Source organism: Lasioglossum baleicum, chromosome 7 (assembly GCF_051020765.1).
Source record: "Lasioglossum baleicum chromosome 7, iyLasBale1, whole genome shotgun sequence".
Lineage (NCBI taxonomy): Eukaryota > Metazoa > Arthropoda > Insecta > Hymenoptera > Halictidae > Lasioglossum > Lasioglossum baleicum.
The window spans coordinates 5,532,015-5,556,474 of record NC_134935.1 but is presented as its reverse complement, the minus strand read 5'-3'; the positions used below and the strand labels follow the sequence as shown (position 1 = coordinate 5,556,474).

General features: G+C 44.6%; 1 protein-coding gene across 6 annotated transcripts in view; it reads right to left on the bottom strand.

Annotated features, from left to right (window-relative positions):
• The window catches only part of Usp (retinoid X receptor ultraspiracle), an 83,000-nt gene that overhangs the window by 35,031 nt on the left and 23,509 nt on the right, over nucleotides 1-24,460 (bottom strand). For 3 of the 6 annotated variants that reach the window (XM_076427644.1, XM_076427648.1, XM_076427647.1), the window contains exons 1-2: nucleotides 24,052-24,242; nucleotides 7,153-7,479 (exon numbers count right to left, since the gene is read on the bottom strand). The exons of 1 other annotated variant lie outside the window; for it this stretch is intronic. In XM_076427644.1, coding sequence (XP_076283759.1) covers nucleotides 7,153-7,237 — 85 coding nt within the window. In that variant the 5' untranslated portion in view covers nucleotides 7,238-7,479; nucleotides 24,052-24,242. Of the gene's footprint in view, nucleotides 1-7,152; nucleotides 7,498-24,051; nucleotides 24,243-24,460 lie in introns of those variants that run through there. 2 more of the 6 variants (XM_076427645.1, XM_076427646.1) reach the window with 2 other exon arrangements.

Below are 24,460 nucleotides of genomic sequence, written 5' to 3'. Positions count from 1 at the left end.
TGTTCGGTGACGTAACGTTTACAGAGTGTTTAGACTGTGTGCGGCGTGGATCTTTTCTGGCGTCGATTGTTGCGCCGAGACAATGCAAAGGTCGCGTGTTTCTTTCACGGTGAAACTCGTCCCGAGACCCGGCCCGCCATCATCGGACACCGGCTACGTGATCGAAACGTGCGCGATTAGAGAGGCGCGATTGTCGTACCGCTACGATTCCGTGTACCGATGCGTGCGTCCACGTAATAGACACATCTAATCGGTCAGTAGCCACATAGCCGATGCCTGGCAACGTGACTGACATCGACGATCGCTTCCTGCAACGCCGGCTTCGCTCTGCCATCGGCGATGAAAGACGCAAGCGTGTTGCATTAGCAGCACCGATCATTGTCTTCTCGATCGCGACGCATCACGCGCGTTCGTCATTCGATCAAAATGTTGCGGAACATCGTCGATTTCCTTCGATCAAATTGCTTGAAATTTCGATGCTCTCGGTTAAAATGTTGTGAAGTTACTGAAGAGAGACATTCAAATTGTCTCGCGAAGGGCTACGAACGTAGGAGTTCAGAAATATGTGGTCCCATTGAGAAAAAGCTAGGTTGACCATCAAATCTCTTAAGCACCTCCACCTGGAAAAAAGTTATGTACACCAAGCGATGGATCCCCAAGACCAAACAGTTGTTGTCTGAAACATTTCTTCCCATCTCGTAAAATGTAGAAGTTATTCAGGTGGCTTGATTAGGTGACACGCCCTGTATAATAAACTAATAAAATCAAGAGACTCGATTGGCTTAGTTTGGTCCATAAGTATAATTAGAAGATTATGTTCGGTCTGATCAAAACATTCCAGGACTGTTTAACTTGCGCGCCAACGAAAGGTCGGAACATGGTGCAATTGGTTTAAATGTTTGGCCCAAACCTTCCTGAGGACGACTGATTGTGAGTTTGCAAAATTTCGATAACCTTCTTGATTGCAAATCTACAGCTGTTTCAGTGAAACAAGATATTTGCCAAACAGCTGTTGTCTGAAACATTTCTTCCTGTCTCGGAAAATGTAGAAGTTATTCAGGTGGCTTGTCTTAGATGACACGCTCTGCATAATAAACTAATAAAATCAAGAGATTTTCCATAAGTCCATAAGTTTATTTAGAAGATTATGTTTGAACGCCACTATTAGAAACCGGACATGTTTCGTATGCAACAACCTAACACGTTCTCTAGTAAAAGGGCAATAGATCCTACTTCTAGAAAATTACACACAGCGAGAGCGAAGGGCGTGGCAAAGAGGATAGAAATGGGCGTGGCAAATCTGCACGCGGCGGGAGGGATAACCCAGTAACCTTGAACCGAATATTTCCCAACGATTCAATGGAAATGCGAGATTCGAAGTCGTTAATCCACTTTTCACAAAAGTCGGAATAAAATACGTGCTACATTTCGAGGAGTCGCGCTAGTCTGTTAAATGAACAAGCCGCGTCGCGTGGCATACGATCCGCGCGTATTAATCAACAGCCTCACGGGAGACTCATTAAACGCGTTAGCTCGCGCGTGTACCAGTTCGATTATCTAAGCTCGCTTTCATCGCGTTCCGCCGTTGAATTCAATGCGAATGAATGAACGGAGGAAACCGGCGGCGGTGCCGCGCTCTCAGATCGGTTTCGAAGATAAGTTCTCGCACACGGACGATTTCGAAACGGTGGAATCCGATTCACAGGCTTTTGCATTAGAAATTTTCTGTCGACGGTTCATTCACAGATTGTAAAGTCGAGGTCCCAGTTTCACGTGTAATGAATGAATCCAGAAGCAATTAGTAAATACCATTTTTATTCCATAATATACAGGGTGTGGCCGGATGGGTGGTACAACCGAGCAGGGGATGATACTACATGTAAAAATAAGTTAAATAAAAGGAATAACATTTTTTTGTTTGACGCTTCGTTCGAGAATATCGAGTTTGAAAATGCAGCGAATACACGTGCGTGCTATTGCACAGGAATCGTTTGAAGCGTCTGACCATGATCAACCAATTCTACTTTGTGCACACGAGGTCCGACCAAAAAATTCCAGAACTGTTTAACTTGCGCGCCAACGAAAGGTCAGAGCGTGGTGCAATTGGTTTAAATGTTTAGCCCTAACCTTCCCGAGGACGACTAAGTTCGCAAAATTTCGATAACCTTTTTGGCTGCAAATCTATAGCTGTTTCAGTGAAATAAGATATTTGCGTTCAGCGATTTTATGATGAATGAAAAAGAAGAACAACGCATTCGTGTGAAATTGAAAAAAAAACATTCACGGAGACTTTTCGAATGTTACGGGAGGCTTTCGGGGATAAAAGTCCGCGAAACCCTGAGAAACTTGCACGAGGCAGTCAGGAGAAGATGACCTGAACTCTGGCAAAGCAGGAAGTGGCTTTTGCATCACAACAATGCACTAGCTCATTCATGATTTTCGCACAAAAAGCGGTATGACAATCTTACTCCAGTCCCCCTACTCACCCGATCTGGCCTCTGCGGGCTTTTTCCTGTTTCCAAATCTTGAGTACCCGCTGAAAGGAAAGCGATTTCACACGATTGACGAAATACAAGAAAAATCGCTGTTGGAAGTAAACAGCATTACAGAAGAGGCGTTTTCCCGATACTTCCAGCAATGGAAACGGCGGTGGGAAAAATGTATCACCCCCTGCTCGGTTGTACCATTCGTCCAGCCACATCCTGTATATGTAGGTCCTTCAATAATGTATTTATAACTATATTTAATAATGCATTTACACGTGTAGTGTATTTTTTAACCAAAACGTCCATCATCGGATTTTATACCGGATGTTTGAGTAGATTTTTCAAGCACGTTTGTTCGTTAGACTGCGGATCTTCATGCGGAATCAAAGTTATCTAATCAATTGTTAGGAACACGAGTTACATAAAAATTAATTTCTCTTTTCAGTCGTTGTAATAAGGCACAACAGTATTCTTGAATTTTTCATTAATGCATCAAATCTATCGATCGTGCACGAAGATCCAAAGTCTAGTTGCGACTGTTTCTTGACGTCACAGTAAAACCTCGCTCGTTGCACGAAACGTGACCGCAAATACGTGCATCAATCGAGGCTCTCCCCTATTCAGAAAAGAGTATAGTGGACATTCAGTGGAAATAGTAAACGGATTACGCAAATTCGTTCATTTTTAACTGTCGTTAATCTGATTCGATCAGCCGACAGTATCCCCGGAAAACACGGCAGCCGGGATCGCTAATTAAACGAGCGTCTGGTCGGCGGGGAACGCGTGGTTGCGCAAAAGCGTGGCTGAGCGACACCCACGCAGCTCGGCTGGAAGGTGCGCAAGCCTAATCTAATGCGGGGCAGAGGTGTGCGCGAGCATGAGCGCGCGACAACGGTGAGGCTGCGCTTCACGGCTGGTTCGCATCGGTGCCAAGGTTGCGTTCGTGCTGGTATACGGATTAACCGTGGCAGCGCTCAGCGTTATGGAGTCTGGCGCGATACTCGTAACAACGTGCACGAGCACATGGCTGTGCACCAGTATTAAGATTCGAATAACGAATAACAAATCAAATTTTGATCGTTATTCATGTTCGTGTTAGTCGTCATTCGTTCATTCATTTATTCGTCGTACAGCGAGACAATGTCAATAACAACTCACGAGCACGTGGCTGTGCACCAGAATTAGGTATTATTCGAATAACGGATAACCAATCAAATTTTACTCGTTATTCAGGTTCGTGCTCTTCGTTGTGCAGCGAGACAATGTCTCTCGAGTTTTTTGTAAGAATCCACACTTCTTAATTTGTAGCAAGACGTCACAATAATTGGTAAATTTAAATATGTATGTCCATTACACTGGTATTGAACAGTGTCGCCAGATTAAGACTCGTCTCCCACTCTGCTCGACGTTATTCCCCATTTTATTAATATCAGTCAATCATTGATTTAGACAAAATACATCAGCCAAGTAAAAAAAGTATGTAACAAAAATTAATATTATTACTCTACTTTTCTAATAAACGTTTTTCTATGATATAATAATATGCTTATACCATAATCTTGCGACTAGCTGTATGTATGTCGGTGAGAATAGGATGTCGACGAGTAGGGGTTATCGGTGAAAAAATAGCGTCTATGTAAACATTGTCGAGGAAGTTCTGTGTCGGTCGTGTCATGCGAACCCATATAAAATGTGTCACGCATTTCTCTCAAATATGCAAAATGTAGAAATCCATCAAATTTCTTATACTTTTGTCCAGCATTGTAAGAACAAGCAAAGAGAGACTTGTTCAGGTTCAGTCGAAGGTCTCCGAATCGGAAACCACGGAAAGGAAGCAAGATCGCAGATGGATAATCGTGAAATTTCCAGCACAGAGCCAGCCAGTGTAATTACACAGGTGAAAAAAGAAGAGAAGGTAGAAACAGAACGATGGAAACGCGTTTGCGTGAGGCCGCGTGTTCCTCGGCAATAGGGGCACGCGATAACGTTCGAAAACGCTCGTAAATTGCGGGTAGCGGGTGTAGATAACAAAGCGCATTGGCGTGACCTTCTCCCAGCTAGTTGCTTTTGAAGCCGCGACTGATAACGTGTACGCAAGCGCATGCGTCCTGCTCTCTCGCAAATTACACCATTCAGGTTTCAATAGCCGACCTTCACCCTACGAGCATTGGAACAATGCCGCGAGACAGTTTTCCTGCGTCAGCCGTTCAGGGTTTCACACCGAAACCGACATATTTTCAAACTGAAACCGACAGCTTTTCAAACCAACCAATCGGGCGCGAAATCTTTGTTCGACGTGTTTCCTAACGTCGTTCTTCAGCCGGTCATCATTTTTAACCGACTTCGAAAAAGGAGGAGGTTACTCAATTCGATCTGTATGTGCCTTTTTTCGCTTTTTTTCTATGTATGTTCACTGATTACACCGAGATGAATGGACCAATCGGAACGAAATCTTTTGCATCTTGTAGAGTATGTCCCCGGAGTGGTCCCGTGAAAAAATGGTTGCATTTTTTTTATTCCTTACGATTTTATTTGTGTGCGAAAAATGAATTATTTCACCGATTACTCCAAGATAGATGGACCAATCCGGACGAAACCTTCTGCATTTTGTAGGGTATGTCTCCCGATTGGTCCCTTGAAAACAAATTTTGCATTTTTTATTACAAATAACCAACAAGACCGAAAAACCATTCTACAGTGTTCTACAAATTCTGCTCGTTCCACTAAAAAGTGTGAAATAAAAAAATTTTATAAAAAAAATTAAACCGACTTCGAAAAAATGCACTAAAATGTATGAAATAATCTCCATTCAATTTATGTGAATACGCACGAACTTAAATACAATACAATCTTTTCAGAGGAGGTGCAGAATTGAAAATTTTTGACACTGGAAATTACGAAAATCCTTAAATTCTTCTACATGCTTTCACATATTAATGTATCTTCTCTTCCCACCTACTGATTTTCGAGTACATCATATTCCAATGAAATCATAATCAGCAACATCTATCATTTAAAAAAATTTTAGTTTTTGCGCCGCCTCCGAAAAGATTGTATTGTATTTAAGTTCGTGTGTATTCACATAAATTAAATGGAAATTATTTCATACTTTTTAGTGCATTTTTTTATTATGAAAGAATTACGAATTGCGGATTGCAAGTACATTGAGAATTGTGTATTGAGTATTGAGAATTAAGTACTTATTGAGTATTATGTATTGGTAATTGAGTATTGCGAATTTCGAATTGAGTATTGAGAGAATTTAGAATTAAGTACTTATTGAGTATTATGTATTGGTAATTGAGAATTGCGAATTGACTATTGAGAGAATTGTGAATTGAGAATTGAGAATTAAGTACTTATTGAGTATTATGTATTGGTAATTGAGAATTGCGAATTGTGTATTGAGTATTGAGAATTGCGAATTCCGAATTGAGATTTGCGAATTGAGTATTGAGAGAAATTAGAATTAAGTACTTATTGAGTATTATGTATTGGTAATTGAGAAATGCGAATTGAGTATTGAGAGAATTGTGGCTTGAGAATTGAGTATTGAGATTTCGGACCTTTTTCTCGTTGGATTATTTATCAGCAGGGCACTGTGCGACATCTCGAAGAATTACGTGCATTCTGGGTCAGAAACCTAGAAAAGGTGCCGACGACTGTCGTGGCAATCGTCTATCCAGGTAAATCGTCCAGAAACTCGATCCTCTAATTATGTTGAGGCGAGTAAAGAAACTGTAGCGGCGTTGTGTTTCGAATTAGCACACCCACACATTACGATAGAATTACAGCGAAGATAGTTCTGAGGACTGTGAATAGATAAGGCGTGAACCTTGAGATTCCCGCTAATTGACTGTCTAGCACCGCTATGCTAATTGTTTGCACGTTTCGGTCTCGTTCATGTATCTCGCGAGTTGAAATTCGCTGTACACGACGTAATTCCCGGCCAGTATCGATTTTAATCAGCAAGGACGCTCATGAAAGCCGTAATTATGGATACGCTCGTCAAGCGACGCGATTATCGTCGCGCACAATTTGCTTAACGCTCTCGTCACAGACGTGTAAACATTTCCGAAACATTTCTTGAAATTCATATTTTTCAACAAACTATTTGCATTGCATCTCCTTAAACTTAACGAACACACGCATCTATTAGTCATTCGCAGTTCTAAACAATGCTGGGTCTATTCTGGCTGTACACTCCAATGAATTATTTAATTTTCAAACATCAAAATTCCTCATTTTCGATTTTTCGTCGGTGAAGCTTTAACCATCGCGTTCGTCTCGTTTCTTTCGATTTAAACCACACCAAACACAATGTAATTACGATAGTAATTACTCGTGTAACAAGCGATCAAACTTTCGGACTTGACATTTACGGTAGAGGTGCACGAATTCTTAACTTCGCCTGTTACGCAAGTAATTATGGCCGTAACTGTATCGTGTTTGGTGCCATTCTAATAAGAAAGAACAGACGTAGACGATAGTAAAGGTTCCATATAAAGAAATTAAGAATCAGATCTTCTGCTACAGTTACAGAGAGAATGCTGCGGTAAAAACGTTCTTCGCGAAAAACGAAAATCATATTCGAATGACGGGTGCCAAAATTGTTTGACGTAGTTGATAACAAACTTCGAATCGTAATTAAAAGTGAAATACATACAAGTGTTGCCTCGCGACCAATGCTGCGCCTGAGTCCCCTGGATGATGGCGGTAACCGACATCATCGGCTTCTCCTTCTTCATCATCCTGGCCGTCTTGATCTTCCGATGTTCGTTCGTCACTTTTACTCCTCTCGCCGCGCGTACCGTTCACAAACGGGATACACACACACACGTTCAAGCGGACCGCGAGAAACACTCTCGTCGCGTCATTTTCGAAAACGGAAAACGAACAGTCGGTTTCCCGTGTCTTCTAACACACCTTTTGGTATCGATTTGGTATCGTCCACAGCGCTTCTCTTTGGTCGGTTCGTCAGTTCCTAAATTCTCTAAGATTTCGAACAACCCTTTGATTCATACGTGCCCGTAATTATGAAAGTGGTCTAAGCCAAAATTTAAAAAAGAAACGAATTCATCAGTTATCTCGCATCACATTATTCGGGACTGAATTAATTCAATGTAATTTTTACGATATTTTGAAAAATGAACCGATAGATAGTGCTTGTTATATTTCAACATTATATGAACGAGAAATATGTGACTTGGACCACTTTCATAATTATGGGAGCATATAAATGGCACAATCGAAACGGAGACGATTCTACGTGAAAATATAAGTAAAGAATTTTGAATTTTCCAAGCAATCTGATCAAATGTGCTCCAATTAGTGTTATATAAAGCTCGAGCTTGGAGCTCTAGAGCTCACTCCTAAAGACTAAGTTTCTATAGAAGAACTCTTTAAGACTGAGCTCTGGAGCTTCGAAGACTCGTTTTTATACAACACTAGCTCCAATTAATTTATCATTTAATGTTTCACATGTAAAATAATCTCCTATTATTGCGCGTTTATAGAAAGATGTTATTAAGCGTATCGTATTCGGAACGGAAGTTCCAAAGACATGATAAAGTAAATGTTTACGATTCCCGATCCCCGAGGGAGTAGGATTGAAATGCGTCCGGGAACCGAGAATACAGGGTCGAAAGAAAGGGAAAAGGAGCCGGTTATAAAGGAGATCAAATGAATTTCGCGACGAGTGGTAACTGGCCGCAATATTTTATCGGTTTTTACGTGTTGCGGGGCTGCTGAAGGAAAGCCCGAGTTATCTCTGGGGAGTTCTCCTTATATAAATCAAATATACATTTACAAGAAAAATAATATCGATATAACTCTGAAAACTCTGGCAAAGATGATCTTTAGGTGTGTTCGGGATTCGAATTATGGGATTTGCCGGCCGTTACGCCAACCGTCGAGCTACACTTGCTCTGGCTGTTTTTCATAATGTTTAGAGTCGCGTAGCGATCGCTCGCTACCGTTGCGTACGGCCGCGAGGTGTTTGTAAGCGCCCATCGCCGGTAAATCCCATAGTTTGAATCTCTAACGTTGCGTCTTACCGGATCATGCGATCGATCCGGAACCAATCGCGTGCGACCCCGCCTGCCGTTTCGTAGAATATTTAAAGGCCCTCCTTCGACGGCGCCTCGTCTGTTCGACTCAGTTTTCCGAATCAAGCTTATCAATCTATCTTCTTTACGTTTGCGACAATCACTGCGCTTTCTATATCGCAACTCTTCTTCGAAGTTCGTCTGGAGTTGCCTTCGAGCTGTCTTCTTTCGCGTCGCGATTCGTGCGTCTGCCCGCGTCAAGATTTTCCTCCGAACGCGGTGAAGATCTCCGTTCGCGGCGGCCCTCGTAAAGGAGTCGCACAAGATTTCCGTCGCGATTCAAAGGCAGACGTCTCGCACGATCAAGATTTCCGAATTGCGATTCGTCGACGACTGTTCATAGCTCCAATTTCAATAAAGTGCAGTGTGAACTTCACTCTGAAGGTAATTTTCCTCCCTCATTCTCACGATCCTCTTCATTGCCGTCCTCGCGCGCTCATTACTGAGCGGTTCCAGCGTCAGGCGCCTCCGACCGTCGGTCGACGCCGAACATTTTGGTCCTTCGAGCCGGATCGTGACGAACAGGCAAGTGAGGGAGTGGACGAGAGTGTCATATCATGGCAGACAACGTAGAAGCCCACGTTCAAATCCAGCAAGCTATAGAACGAGCTCTCACCAACTTAAAAAAGCTGGGGAAGACCAACTGGACAAAATCCACTCTGCGGACGAGGATTGTCCACCTTCAGGAGCAGTGGCGGAGGTTCGAGAACGGTCATTCGCGACTCTTCACCACTATCAAATCGGAGGAACGAGCCAAGCTTCCTTACTTCAAGGACGACCAATTTGCAGCTACGGAGGAGGTGTACTTGGACGCTTTAGCCTTCATGAACAACCAACTCGACGCGCTGACCACCGCCACCGTAAGTCAGCCTAACTCCGCGGGCGACGGACAAGCGTGTCCGTCAGTCCCAGATACGCAGCTTCCCCGGATCAAGGTACCGCAGTTCGACGGCCGGTACGAGATCTGGGAAGCCTTCCGCGATAAATTCACCGCGCTTATTATTAAAAATTCTACGCTACACGATGTAACGCGTTTCCATCACTTGGTGTCCGTTCTGCAGGGTCCCGCGCTTGAGTGTATTTCGACTTTGTCAATCACGGAAGATAATTTTAAAATCGCTTGGGATACGCTTACGGCGCGGTTTAATAATCCGAGGCGCATAATCACCGCGCATCTTTCGCAGTTAATTACGCTTCCCGCGCTTTCTCGCGAATCAGCCACGGACCTCCAGCATCTCCGCGATCGTGTCTGCGTCACCGTCGAATCCCTAAAGAAGCTCGGGCGCAAACCAGACGATCTTTGGGACGACTTCCTGGTCCATATTGTGTCACAAAAGTTGGACTCTTCGACGCGGAAGGCGTGGAAACTCAAACTTGGCGACGACGTAACGCCGCCGTCGTTCAAGACGTTTTCGAAATTTCTTGATTCACGTGCTCGCGGTTTGGAGGAATTTGCGCTCGATTCCGACACCACGACCTCTAAGAGTCCTAAAGCCTCAAGTCATCCCGCCGCCAGTTCATCTCGAGTTCATGCTGCGACCGCTTCACGACCCTTGAACCCTTCGCGCCCTTCGTGCCCCGTCTGTCAAGCTTCTCATAGTTTCAGCGCTTGCCCGACATTCACGGCTCACAGCCCCAACGGTCGGCGCGAACTTGTTCAAAAGTTCTCGCGTTGCTTTAATTGTTTAAGTCACAGTCATTCCATTCGAAACTGTCCCAGCAAATACTCTTGTCGATTCTGTCAAAAACGTCACCACTCGTTGCTGCATTTAGAGACTTCTTCCGCATCATCGTCACCTCCAGAATCATCTACAGCCACCTCGATGCCGACCGAGGTCAACTCTCATTTCGCTTCCACCCTCGCGGCCTCGCCCTCAGGTATTCTCTTGGCCACAGCATGGGTGCAACTACGAGTTCCGTCAGGTCGCTGCATCACAGTCCGAGCCTTGATTGATCAAGGCTCAGAAGCTAGTTTCATAACCGAAGCCATGGTGCACCTCTTACGTGCGAAACGCACTCGCGTCTCGGCTACCATATCTGCCGTCGGCGGGGTCCATGTTGGTACGTTGCGCCACGCCGTGCGCCTCCAGATCGCTCCTCGCAATTCCTCGAGCCCTTCGGTTTCGACCACCGCGCTCGTCTTAAAATCTCTCTCGACATACATGCCGAAGCGCATTCAGGATAGTCGAACTCTCGATCATTTATCCGATCTCAAGTGGGCCGATTCTGATCCGTCAAATTCGGCCGCGATTCATGTCCTCCTCGGCGCAGACGTCTATTCTGAAATAATTTTAGACGGTCTACGGAAAGGCTCAAGCGGGCAACCTATTGCCCAAAACACCATTTTTGGTTGGGTCATCTCTGGCCCTTTCTCTCCTCTGTCGCTTGACGGCCCACGACCTTGTGCCAGCTCCAGCATTGCGATGCATCACTGTGTCCAAGACGACACACTATCGAGCGAGCTGCGCCGTTTCTGGGAGATTGAGGAAATCCCCTCGCAGTCCCTACTTACCAAGGAGGACGAACAGTGTGAGCAGCATTTTCAAAAGCACACAACGCGAGCTTCTGATGGGCGGTACATAGTCCGTCTCCCGTTCCGTACTGGCCCTCCAATTGATATTGGCCATTCTCGCGGTGCTGCGGACAAAGTCCTGCAGTCCATCCATCGGAAACTTCTGCTCCAACCATCCCTAGCAGTGGAATATAAAGAGTTTCTAAAAGAATATGAGTCTCTCGGACACATGCGTCCTGCGCCCGTTTCGTCCTCGCCTGTTCAGTGTGTTTACATTCCGCACCATCCAGTGCTGCGCGCTGACAGCGTAACCACACATCTCCGTGTTGTTTTTAACGCATCCAGCGTCACTTCAAACGATTCCACTCTAAATGACCACCTCTTTTCCGGTCCCAAATTACAGCTTGATCTCTCTGCCATCATACTTCGATGGCGAACATTCCGGTTCGTTTATACAGCGGACATTACCAAAATGTACCGCCAGATTCTGGTTGACGAACGCGACGTTGACTATCAGCGTATTCTCTGGAAATCAGCCCTCTCCGAGGATGCACAGGCATTCCAATTACTGACCGTGACGTATGGCATGACCTGTGCCCCATTTTTAGCTCTCCGCGTTCTGCAACAACTCCTTAAGGATGAAGGAAAACGGTTCCCGCTCGCAGTTCCCGTTCTTCAGTCTCATATTTATGTCGACGATGTCCTTTACGGCGGCAACGATCTATCGGCGATTCGTCAGTCCCGTGATCAATTAGTCCATCTCCTCCAATGCGGTCAAATGAAATTGCGAAAATGGGCCAGTAATTCGGTCAAATTTCTTTCCAACATCGATCAGGAAGATCATGGACTAGCCTGCTCCAAAACTCTTGCTCCCGACGATCGAGTCAAAATCCTCGGGATAAGCTGGAACCCTTCTCGTGATTCATTTCAATTTAACGTAAATCTATCCGCGCCGATACCGTCCACGAAACGCGCTATTCTCTCGACCATCGCGAAACTGTACGACCCTCTCGGTTGGGTTACTCCCGCTATCATTAGAGTGAAAATCCTCATTCAAGGATTGTGGCGCCTTCGTCTCGGATGGGACGACCCCATCCCGACTCAGTCCTATGAACAATGGAAATCCATCTATTCCAAATTTCCTCTTTTAAACGGACTCCAAATAGCACGGTGGATCGGGTCGGTTCCAGATGCCTCACAGATCGAACTCCACGGTTTCGCAGACGCTTCAACGGTGGCCTACGCCGCCGTCGTTTTCGTCCGCTGTACCACCGTTGACGGACACATAAATGTCTCTCTGCTTGCTGGCAAGTCGAAGGTCGCCCCATTGACACCTCTGACCATCCCTCGACTTGAATTGCAAGCTGCCGTCCTTCTGACTCGTCTGATGAACTTTGTTGCATCCTCCCTTGACCTTCTCGATGTTCCATGCTACTGTTGGACTGATTCGACAGTGGCACTAGCGTGGTTGCAGTCTCACCCCTCCAAATGGAAGACGTTCGTCGCCAACCGGGTTGCAGATGCACAATCTCGTCTCCCTCAAGCTATATGGCATCATATTCCGACAGCGGACAATCCCGCTGACTGCGCGTCGCGCGGACTTCTAAGCGACGAATTAATAAATTCTCGCCTTTGGTGGCATGGCCCCTCTTGGCTTCGCTGCAATCCCACGGAATGGCCTCAGCAACTTCGACAACCTCCCGCAGAAGATTCGTCCGAGTTAAAGGTCGTGCTTCACAGCATGGTTCCTTCTCCCGATTGGGATTTAGAATCCCGCTTCTCAAATTGGCCCAAACTCATTCGAGTAACGGCTTATATTAACCGTTTCGTCGGTAATTCCCGTCGCTTTCGCCGTCCCAATTCAAACTCTGCTCAAGGACGCGCCTTAACCGCCTCCGAATGCACCGCTGCCAAAATCTTTTGGTTGCGACGCATTCAAACCGCCCAGTTTGGCGATACCATCGCCTCTCTCTCCAGTGGTCAACCACTACCTCGAGGAGATTCTCTTGAATCTCTCAACCCGTTTCTCGACGAAGACGGACTGCTTCGCGTTGGGGGTCGTCTTCGCAACGCCCCTCTCCCAGTGCAATCGAAGCATCCAATTCTGTTACCTCCCCATCCGCTGGTTCGCCTTATCATTGAACAAGCTCACACACGAGCTCTGCATGCCGGGTTGCAGCTCACCCTCCATATTATTCGTCAAGAATACTGGCTTCTCCGAGGTCGGAGTCAGGTAAAGGCCGTCATTCACGCTTGTGTCAGGTGCGTCCGAGAAAGGGCCGCCCTCCCGACTCAGATCATGGGAGACCTTCCTGCCCCGAGAGTTTCCCCGCCGAAAAAACCCTTTTCGCATTGCGGGCTGGATTACGCGGGGCCCGTCCACATCCGTGCCTCCGCTGGTCGTGGGATAACATCCCGAAAAGCCTACATCGCGCTATTTATCTGCATGGCCACCAAGGCCGTGCATCTGGAATTGGTCGCGGACTATTCCACCTCAGCCTTTCTCAATGCGTATGTTCGTTTCTGTTCCCGTCGCGGATTACCCGAAAGCATGTATTCTGATAACGGAACCACTTTCGTCGGCGCAAATAAGGAGTTGACAATGTCGTATCGCGCCGCGCTTCGAGATCCCGAATTTCAGAATCGAACTGCCGGTGACGGAATCGTTTGGCACTTCATTCCCCCATCTGCTCCGCATTTTGGCGGACTGTGGGAAGCAGGAGTTAAAAGTGTCAAGCACCATCTTCGACGAGTTCTCGGCGATCGGACACTCACATTCGAGGAATTCACGACGTTACTTTGTGCCATCAAGGCATGTTTAAATTCACGACCCATCGCTCCTCTGTCCGATACTCTCGACGAGTTCGCTCCGCTGACACCGGGTCATTTCCTCATCGGGTCTGCCCTTACAACCCCTCCGGAACCGTCTCTGCTGGACCTCGCCGAAAATCGTCTCTCGCGATGGCAATTAGTCCGACACATGACAGAGCGATTTTGGAAAATGTGGCGCACGGATTATCTCAATACGCTCCAACAACGCGGAAAGTGGCGTCGCCCTCGCCCGTCCATCTCGATCGGACAGCTCGTTCTCATAAAGAACTCGACACTACCTCCGTGCAAGTGGGAACTCGGACGAATCGTACAAACGCATCCGGGCGACGACAATCATATTCGAGTAGTCACCGTAAGAACTGCGACCTCGTGCTTTAAAAGGCCAATCGTTAAATTGTGCCCTCTGCCCGTCAGTTGCAATTCCGAGGACTAAGCTAAACGCGTCCCTTGTCACATCTTCCGATAAACTACAAATCGGTAGATATCTCGCGCTTCGTTCGAGCGTTCCCTGCAACTTGTGCGCTCTATCTCCACAAATGTACGTGAGTTCCCTACCTCTTGCGATATCTGTATAAATAAATGTCTGTAAACGTCGTTCAATCGGCATTCGTTTTGCGTACTCGTTTAGCGGATCGTCGCTCTTGCGCAATCAAGTTATTAAATCGTCATGCCCTCGCGTCGTCACGGCGGGCGGTCCGTTTCGGCATGTTTACTTCATTCGTCATTTTCGTTACCTTCATCTCTCAATTCTGTTTACTTGTCTCCGGCAGGCGGTCACCGGTTTGCGTAATTTGGGTCTAGCGTGCGGGTATTGTAACACGCATTCCCTTTATCGTTAAGTCTCGTCGTCGCGATCCCCCCGTCATCTCATTTCTGTCATGCGGTTTCGATGCGTTTCGAAACTAGTGTTTCGAGGCGGGCGGTATGTTCGGGATTCGAATTATGGGATTTGCCGGCCGTTACGCCAACCGTCGAGCTACACTTGCTCTGGCTGTTTTTCATAATGTTTAGAGTCGCGTAGCGATCGCTCGCTACCGTTGCGTACGGCCGCGAGGTGTTTGTAAGCGCCCATCGCCGGTAAATCCCATAGTTTGAATCTCTAACGTTGCGTCTTACCGGATCATGCGATCGATCCGGAACCAATCGCGTGCGACCCCGCCTGCCGTTTCGTAGAATATTTAAAGGCCCTCCTTCGACGGCGCCTCGTCTGTTCGACTCAGTTTTCCGAATCAAGCTTATCAATCTATCTTCTTTACGTTTGCGACAATCACTGCGCTTTCTATATCGCAACTCTTCTTCGAAGTTCGTCTGGAGTTGCCTTCGAGCTGTCTTCTTTCGCGTCGCGATTCGTGCGTCTGCCCGCGTCAAGATTTTCCTCCGAACGCGGTGAAGATCTCCGTTCGCGGCGGCCCTCGTAAAGGAGTCGCACAAGATTTCCGTCGCGATTCAAAGGCAGACGTCTCGCACGATCAAGATTTCCGAATTGCGATTCGTCGACGACTGTTCATAGCTCCAATTTCAATAAAGTGCAGTGTGAACTTCACTCTGAAGGTAATTTTCCTCCCTCATTCTCACGATCCTCTTCATTGCCGTCCTCGCGCGCTCATTACTGAGCGGTTCCAGCGTCAGGCGCCTCCGACCGTCGGTCGACGCCGAACAAGGTGGACCACCTAAATATTTCTGGATAAAAAAGTACCGAGGTACATTAATCTTAAATCCCGCCTTTCCCGAGAGAATTTCACCTTGTCATGCTGTTCAATAATGGAGAATTCATGCATGTATCATCGGTTCGGATAATCGAGGCTCTACTGTATCGTAAATGAAATTCATGTCGTGTTTGATGTCGTTTTAATAAGAAAAACGTCCCGAGTGTATTGGTAAAAGTTTCGCAAACGAAATAATTGATAACAAGAATGTTTTGTCTTTTGAACCGCTGAATACAGTCCGGATACATTTTTCAGGAACAACGTGCATTTCTCTGTTGTGCAAGGTTGCGTGGAAGGGACATATTTCTACACCCGAGCATCTCCATAAAAAAATCCGGGAAAAAAGCCAGCGACGAGAGAAAATCGAGAGGTTCGCCGGCAATTTCCTCGTGAGAGAAGAAACTGCAAGTTAACTGGAATGTCTGCATTGGTAGTTACGGAGTGGCGACCTTGACCACAGGCGTGTAGGTAGAAAATGCGATTGGCTTGTCTGAGCGACGACGGGATGGGACTGGACGCGCCACCGAGGCAGAGAAACAATGCTTACGTAACGCGAGCAATTATGCAAAATGCAACTATGTCCACGTGCGTGTACCAGCCTCGGTGCATCTCCTATTCTCTGGCCGTCTCGTCGCGTGTATCCGCCTGACGATTGCTCGGAACGCCGCGCCGTCGCCGCACCGACCACGGCAATGACAGTGTGTCACTTGTCCATGCCGCGAAACCCGAGAGATCGTTACGTAAAATCTGCTTTCTAATCGGCAAGAAAACAGTATTCTGCAACCGATAATACTGGACTGATGCACACAGTGGGATATTTCGTCCGGAAAGTCGGAAAAACTCGATTTCAAGAAACTGCATTTCTTCAGGATTGCACTTTTATTTGTGCACCCGTGAAGTACATTCGTCGAACGTCAAGAGATTTTATAACAGTCTCCGAAACAGCGTCCATTCATTAGCGATTTTAACGGGTCGAACGAAATTGTGTAAATTCTTACATTGCAGAAGCTTTTCGAGTAGGCATACAGAGTACTTTCACACAGATTTCATTTTAATACACTGCAAAAATGGCTACGTACAATTTAAAGCAGTGGACATATTAAAAAGATTTAAGGACATCAGTGTATTATTTTCAGCTTAATAGTAAAAGAAGAATACAATTTTTATTTGGCTCTCCTGTGTCTTGCAATCAATGCGAACATTTTTTTTATTCTGCATAAAGATCCGCAGTCTAGTTATTAATATTTCAATTTACCGGAATTTTACATTACAGGGGGCACAGATAAAAAATTTAGAAATCCTAACCTTTGCTTTTTCTCTCGCAATTGCGACTGGTAACAATTTAGAAACAAATTATTTACACATTAGCTATTAAACTGATCATTCCAACGTCTGAAAGAAGCTCAAGCTGTTGTTGAAACGTGTACGAATACTTTGTGCAGCCACTGTAAATTAGAAGAGAACGCGGAATTTCGAAGATTCTGCTTGAAATGTTGATTGCGAGTCTGACTCGATATCATAAGGCGAGGGGTTAAGGATAAAGAAGGGCTAATCAGTGTAGCCGTGAAGAAAATCGCACGGCAAGGGGTTCATTGCGAAACCTACAAAGGCTGCTGACAAAATAGTGGCGAAAGAAACACTGATCCCTGGACAAACTCCATCGTGTCCCTCGCGGGGGTCTAGTCTCTTTCCATCTGATCGGTTCCGCACGGTCATCGATCATCCAGCCGCCGAATAGACGCGACGCAAAGGGGGAAACACACCATTTCTAATGGGCGATCAACAGTCTCGAGGTTGAAGTTCAAGGTTAATTCCCGAAGAGCCTGCCGTCAGACCCTGTCCATCGAGAAACACGAAATCGATAAATACCGGGCGCGCCGCAAGTACAGTTCAGCGAATCTCTCTTCGCGAGTTTCACTATTTTCCCCGCCATAGTGAACTACTTTCAGCAAAAAGTCCTGGTGTATTTATGATTGTAGCTACTGTTCCGATAAGTTACTGTCAGACCTATTCTAACCCTTAACACTCGAGTGGTGGCTCAGAGTGAGCATTAAAAATTGCTGTACCATTATTCAAAATATTGTTTACATTATTAAATATGTTGGTGTCTAATCAATAGATTAGACGGATTAGGAGAATTTCAAAATCTATATTTATTTCCAACCAATTACAGTTGAGAAAGAAACTAAATATCTATTTCACCCCAGTTTGTCGCAATTCAGGTAGAAAATTTTTCTTTTGTCCAGTGATTGTATAAAATTGAAGTACAGCTGATATTTTCAAGATTTATGTGTCTAATCAATTCCTAAACATTTAAGTATCGCATGAGGTACTACAATATCAATTTCATATTCGGACAAAGAAAAAGATTAGTATGGAATGAAATTGTTCTAGATCGGAAGAAAGGTTTAATTTTCGAGTTAAACAAGCTCCGAGTGCAAAGAGTTTTTACGTCCTGTCTGGTGTAACGGATCTAGAAAGAACAGCGGACGCAGACCGTACATTTCTGGCGAAAATTGTGAAGCGAACGAACGTTAGCCGTCGGATCGCAAGGACGCGCGGAGACAAAGGAAAGTCTACCGCTCATGATTTATTTATTCTAGAACGACTGAACTCGATATGTTATTGTCATCCGCGGCACGAAAGTTAATCGATAACGCGCGCCTCACCCGTTATTCACCTCACGTGTTGTCCCGATGTGTATTCTGTTTCTCCGTTGCTGGCCTCCGAGCACTGCGCAGCCAGACTCTGAATTTCACGTACCATTAGCGAGACCCTACCGCCATTTTCTTCTCGAACGCTCATTATTGTTTCATTTCGTAGGATACGACCGGAAGAGCTGCTTCAAACGAGTGGTTAAGTCGATAGGCAAATCTTTCTGGCAAAATTGAAGTACTTTCACTGGAAAGTAAACTAATGAATACAACAATACGACACGGTCAAATTGTTACACTAATCTTGTCGTGTTTGGTGGCATCTTAGTCAGAAAATTACCACGAATGTACTGGTAAAAGTTCGTAACAAAATGATTAAGAAACAAAAAGAGTTTTGTCGCTTGATTATACGTATGTATCGAGACGTTACTGTATGCTTCATAATTCTGAAAAAATAACTGTTTACTAGAGTTTACCTTGTTGGCAGGTTCAGTTCCTGAGATGAGGGACGGATAAGGGTTAAAATGTTACACAATCTATCTTTTATCCATATTTATATATACAATATAAAAATATGTATATGTATGTATGATTCCATCGATCTGATTCGTTCGGAATTGAAGTTGTCGGAGCGCGGTGGTTGTAAATAATCGGCCGGTTCGGGGCTGATCCGTGCGCGTTTTTTGTCTGCTATAACAACCTTTTCAGGTACACCGCCAATGGTCGGACGCAACCCGCCCGGAGAGCCGAGTATAGAAATATTTCTTAATTTATTAAAATGTAAAGGAGAAATATATGACTTGGACCACTTCCATAATTATGAGCACATGTGCCGAAGTGACACAAGAAGCGGACGAGGGTTGAAGAGGTTCGCGAGGTAGTTCGAAGACACTCTATCGAACCAGTTTAGGGTGAAGTCTGACCATTTTCTGTGATCCTCCTTCGCTGCCGAATCACTATAGAGACCTACACAAGAGCAAAGGGTGAAACGAAACTCGTTTACCCGGCGAACACGAAACAGGAACTCTATATGCACGCGCGTTCCAGAAGCTAACGAAAAAGTTGTCCGCTGCAATGGTGTAGCCGCAGCTTGGAGGTCACACGGGACCTTAAATGCTGCGTAGAAGATCCGAGAGAGGAGAGAAAGAGAAAGAGAAAGGGAGAGAGACGAGGAAGGGTGGACGACGAGAACTGCGCACTTTCGCAGTTAGGGGACGATGATTCACGAGCACACGCGAGCCAACCTGCCCGCCCGATAAATATGCAAAGCATTCGTTGCAGCGTTATAGAAAAATTCGACTGCATCACTGCCTCGGTAATACGTTGTATCATCCCCGGTGACACCCGAGAAAAGCTGAATGAAAGAATTCCGAGAAATTCTTCCTCACAATATGAATTCTTTTTGTGATTGCGAGCCCTTGCACGGTACGTTGTTTTTGTAAACGTGAGACTTCCACGTGAATTGACTCGTGCGTTTCGTCACAGTTAGTTACCACCAGAGTTGGGCAAACATTTTATTGAAATAAACATTTTTGCCCAACTCTGGTTGCCACTCTGTGGCAGATCCACCTTGTCAAATTGTAAAAATGAAGCTTTTAAAAGAAGAAGTATTTTTCTAATTGCAAGTGTGTACCGCCAATTATTGGACTGACTGTATGTAACAAATGTAACATATTACGTATCGACAATTTTCTACGTAGAACAAATATGGGTTGTCTGAAGCAGAGGTGGGCATTATTTCGCGAAACAAATATGTATTTCAAATACATACTATTTAATATTTTAGATTTTATTTTGCTGAAAGAAAATAGTATTTTAAATAAGACATACAATTTCGAAAATGAAATATTTCTATTTGAACAACTGAACCTCAAAATGAAATATTCCTATTTCAACAATTTGATCCACAAAATAAAATATTTCTATTTCAACAATTTAATGCACAAATATTTCTATTTTAACAATCTGATACACGAAATAAAATATTTTACTTCTTGCATTCTTAGAATACTCTGAGAAACCGCATAAACATACAGTCGATCTTATCGTTAAAAAACGATTTACATTCACTCATAAATATACTGGATTGGAACCATGATTTTCAGCAATAATATTTGGAATTAAAATTGAAAATAAAGACAAGATATAAATATTTTCAATATTCTTTAAATAAAATATTATACTATTTTCAAGAAAGTTACTTCCTCAAATAAATTATTTTATTTTAAAAAATTACTGCATCAAATAAAATAAATATTTTATTTTCAAAAATTACTGCATCAATTAAAATATTTTATTTTCAAAGTTGTACACATACTTTAAAAAATAAATAGGATTATTTACTATTTGTTATTTAAAATACTATTTTCCCCAGCTCTGGTCTGAAGCTATTCAAGCGAACGTGCACGTATATGTTCACCGGAATTGCTTCGAAACCAGCGCGGTCACAATACTCGAAAACAAACGATAAATCGTTGTTTATGTTTTCGCTGGTTGCAGCTAAAAATACAGAATCTCTGCTCGAGATGATATACAGAGTAGAACTTCGTTTATCCGAGCATGACGGTCCCGATAACTTGTGTAATAGCAGCTCACTAATTTCCCTCTCTACCTGTGCTTGTCAGTTTCGACGAGTTCGCATACTTGGAGCCGAGCATGACCTTGTTTAACAACGTTGGGTGCCGCGTTGCTCACACATGGGTGATACGTCTCTTTGATCGGGTTCAGAAACTGATTTTCATCGAGACGCATTAAACGTCATTTCCATCAAACTGTACTTTCAGGAATTCGAACTACATTCAGAGGTAAAGAATTTCGAATAATTCACTCGACACGTGAGCACTATTCCCCGTAATAAGTATAACGTGCCGTAGCACGAGTCACTATCGTGTAAGTCACGTTCGATTACGACACTGCCAATACACTTTGCGCGATCGATAATCTTGTAGCATCCACTGACACGGGTAAACCACACTCGTAGGTTCACCAGTGGAATTGTTTACATAGATTTCCACCTTCGAGATATTCGATGAAAAACGTTTCTAGTGCTTTCAACAATTGAAGCTCGACACTAAACCTACCACAGCTGGTCAAACGACTGGTTTTATATTTTTCATCATAGAATTATTGAAATTATGATTTTGCTTACATGGAAACTGATTTGATAAACTTCTTTATCAAAGCACATATCGCTGCTCCGGAAGTATAATGACACAACTGCAAAAATTGAAATTTTACAGGACAAGCAAAAAAAAACTAATTCCAATTTGTCTTAATAGAATGGCCTATAGATTCGGTTTAATTCTTCTATGAGAGTAGTTTATAGACATTGTGGGTTATTATTGCAACTTTTAAGTTATTTCAATTTATAAAATAATAAATACCAGCCTCACAGTAACCAGTATGTACAATGTAAATACGTCATTGTTCTTCTGAAAATGCATCACAAATTTTACACTTCTGTCGTTACAGGCGTAAGAAAAACAAGTAAAATTATGAAGAAAACGTTATGAAAAAGTTTATTTGAACAGAAATTAACCCGCCAACACAATAAAGTCAATTTCACAAACTTATACAGTTGCGTCATTATACTTCCGGAGCAGAGATATTGTATAATAATAAAAATTGCACAAAATGGAGCCTTGTGATGTTTGTAAGGTAGAACATTTTAATTGCTTTTAGTACTCGGCAAGTTTAGTGTTAACGACTCCTATTTCAACAGTCTCTAGTCTAGAACAGTTAGTCATATAGTTAAACAATTCCTGAAAGTAACTTTTGATCTAACGTTTCGTTTGCGCAGAGATTTAAGATGAGTTCATAACGAGTAACAATGTTGTTTGATGTATACGTTATTCTACTATTGTTGAAATTATGAATATCTTTCCATTGAAGTTGAAAAATATTTGAAGAACTCTTGTGACCAATGGGGATTTCTTGCGATATCATTTGAGAATAACAATTGTTTTACTCAAAGGCGAAATTCGTCGACAAAGGGTTGCTTGCAAAAGAACGGTCAAATTTGCCGGTCCGGCGGAAGAAGACGTCGGCAACCTGTTTGAATCCACGCTTGGAATTCGAAAATGAGATCCTCTCGTGGCGAACGTGAACCGAATACCGTTCGAACCCGATCACCGTGTAGACTCGCTCGGAAGCGACGAAGGCTAGCGTGTTTCGCGAACGACGCTCCCGGCTGTCCTTCTCGCGGGAGACGCACCAGTTTGCACCTTGCTATGAAACACTGACGCGCGGAAATTTCCTACACGATTCTCCCTAGATATTGTGCTCGGACACGTGTCTCGGTATAGTCGATGCTAGAGAAATAGTCGAGCGAACGCGTCAACTGTACCGGAAGCGCCGTCGTCAGAGCGGGTCTAGTGATTTTTGCAAATCCTTCGCGCGGAAGAAATCGAAATTGCAAAGAAACAATCTATGCGACAGTAACATCGACTTCGTTAACACTGAACCTACCACTGCCGGTTTCATATTTTTCATCTTACAATTATTAAAATTATTTAGTTCTTTATCCAAGCACGTGATAAAAATTGCGCAGTACCTAAATAAATAAGTCCTTATCATTTTTAGTCGCTTTTAGTTTCTCGGTAGGTTCAGTATTAACAGTCTCGTGTTAGGTATACTGTCCCAAGGTCTCCCTAGGATCCTCAATGACCGAGAAACTGTTGAAGAAATGCATCGATACGATTCACAACATCCCGACCGTTTGTGCACGACTGTTGAAACAAGCTTTTAACAGTCCCGTGTTAGGTGTCCTAAGAATTAACTATCCCCCTGGGTCTTGAGCCACCGAGAAACAATTCGAGAAATGCGTCGATCCGATAACACTAGATTTACGTTCGTCAAGATGACGGGTTCTAAACTTCCGAACTTGCAATTATTGGGATTGCAAAGGAACACGGAGCATAAATGTACGTCTTGTTAATTTTACGAGACCAAAATAGCCACTCTTATTACTCCGTAGATCTAGCGTTAACAGTCCCACGTGAAGTGTCCTATCCTAATAATGAACTATAATTCCCCATTAGATCCTCGGCCACCGAGAGACACAGTTGGGGAAGTGCGTCGATTCAATGCACAACATTCCCCCACTGTTAGCTCCCGCATGAACCATCTTCGTCGAAGCAGCTTTTATCTTTAGACGCACCGACGTCCGCGAAGCTATCAACACCTAGGTATATATTCAATCCGAATAGAATCGACGTGGTTGCCGAGGCACTGCACTTCAAACAACTTTCAAGGGCTGCGACTCAAGTCACACGAGAGAGACCAGCTTCACTTTCAGCTTCACTGACTTCTCGACACGGCAGTGGCTTTCTACGGGAGCTTGGACACTGTCGTCGAGTGCACTATATTTCAAAGATAGTTGTCCGTGCTGACACAGCGACACAACTGCGTATCCAGAGGGGATAAACAAAACGGAATCGGCCGAAGTTCGAGCACCGATCAGGATGGTCTTGACAGCCGTGGAAAAGTCACTATCACCGGCTGTCCACACCGTACAGTTCCTGTACCGGGATCTTTGATGATCGAGGCTGCGAACGTAGATCACGTTTTTCTCGGCAAACGTAGCACACGTGCGATGGTGAAACACGCGGCCAGCACACTCGAACACGATCGAATGATCCACAACGCGGATAAATCTCGGCGGGCGAAGACACCGGGGAAGAAAGTCAAAGAAAGAGAGGAGGAGTGAGTGAAAAAATGGGAGAAAGAAAGAGAGTAACGCAGACAGCGATATACCTCGCGCGCGCGTACACCGTCGATCCGATTCACTGACTCAATGACTGACTTACTGACTGACTGACTGACTGACTTGGAGATGCACGACGCTAAAGGCAACTGAATGCCAGCCGGCCGGTCCGGCTCGTTGCATGCGAGCGTGCAGCCGGCTGGGAACTCAGGGGAATGGAGAGGGGAGCGGAGCGTGGAGGGTGAGGAGGTACCGATGGTGGGGACATAGAGCGAGGGACACAGAGGGGAAGTGGCGGTGGAGGATCAAGAGGAGGTGAAGGACGAGGAGGAGGCGATGGAGGACGAAAAGCTGGTGGCGGATACGACGAGGAGAGGGGAGAAACTCGGGAAGGAGCGCGCCAGCGAACAGGCTGGCCAAGAACGTCCGTCTCTACTTGCACTTTTCTTAACAGGAAAA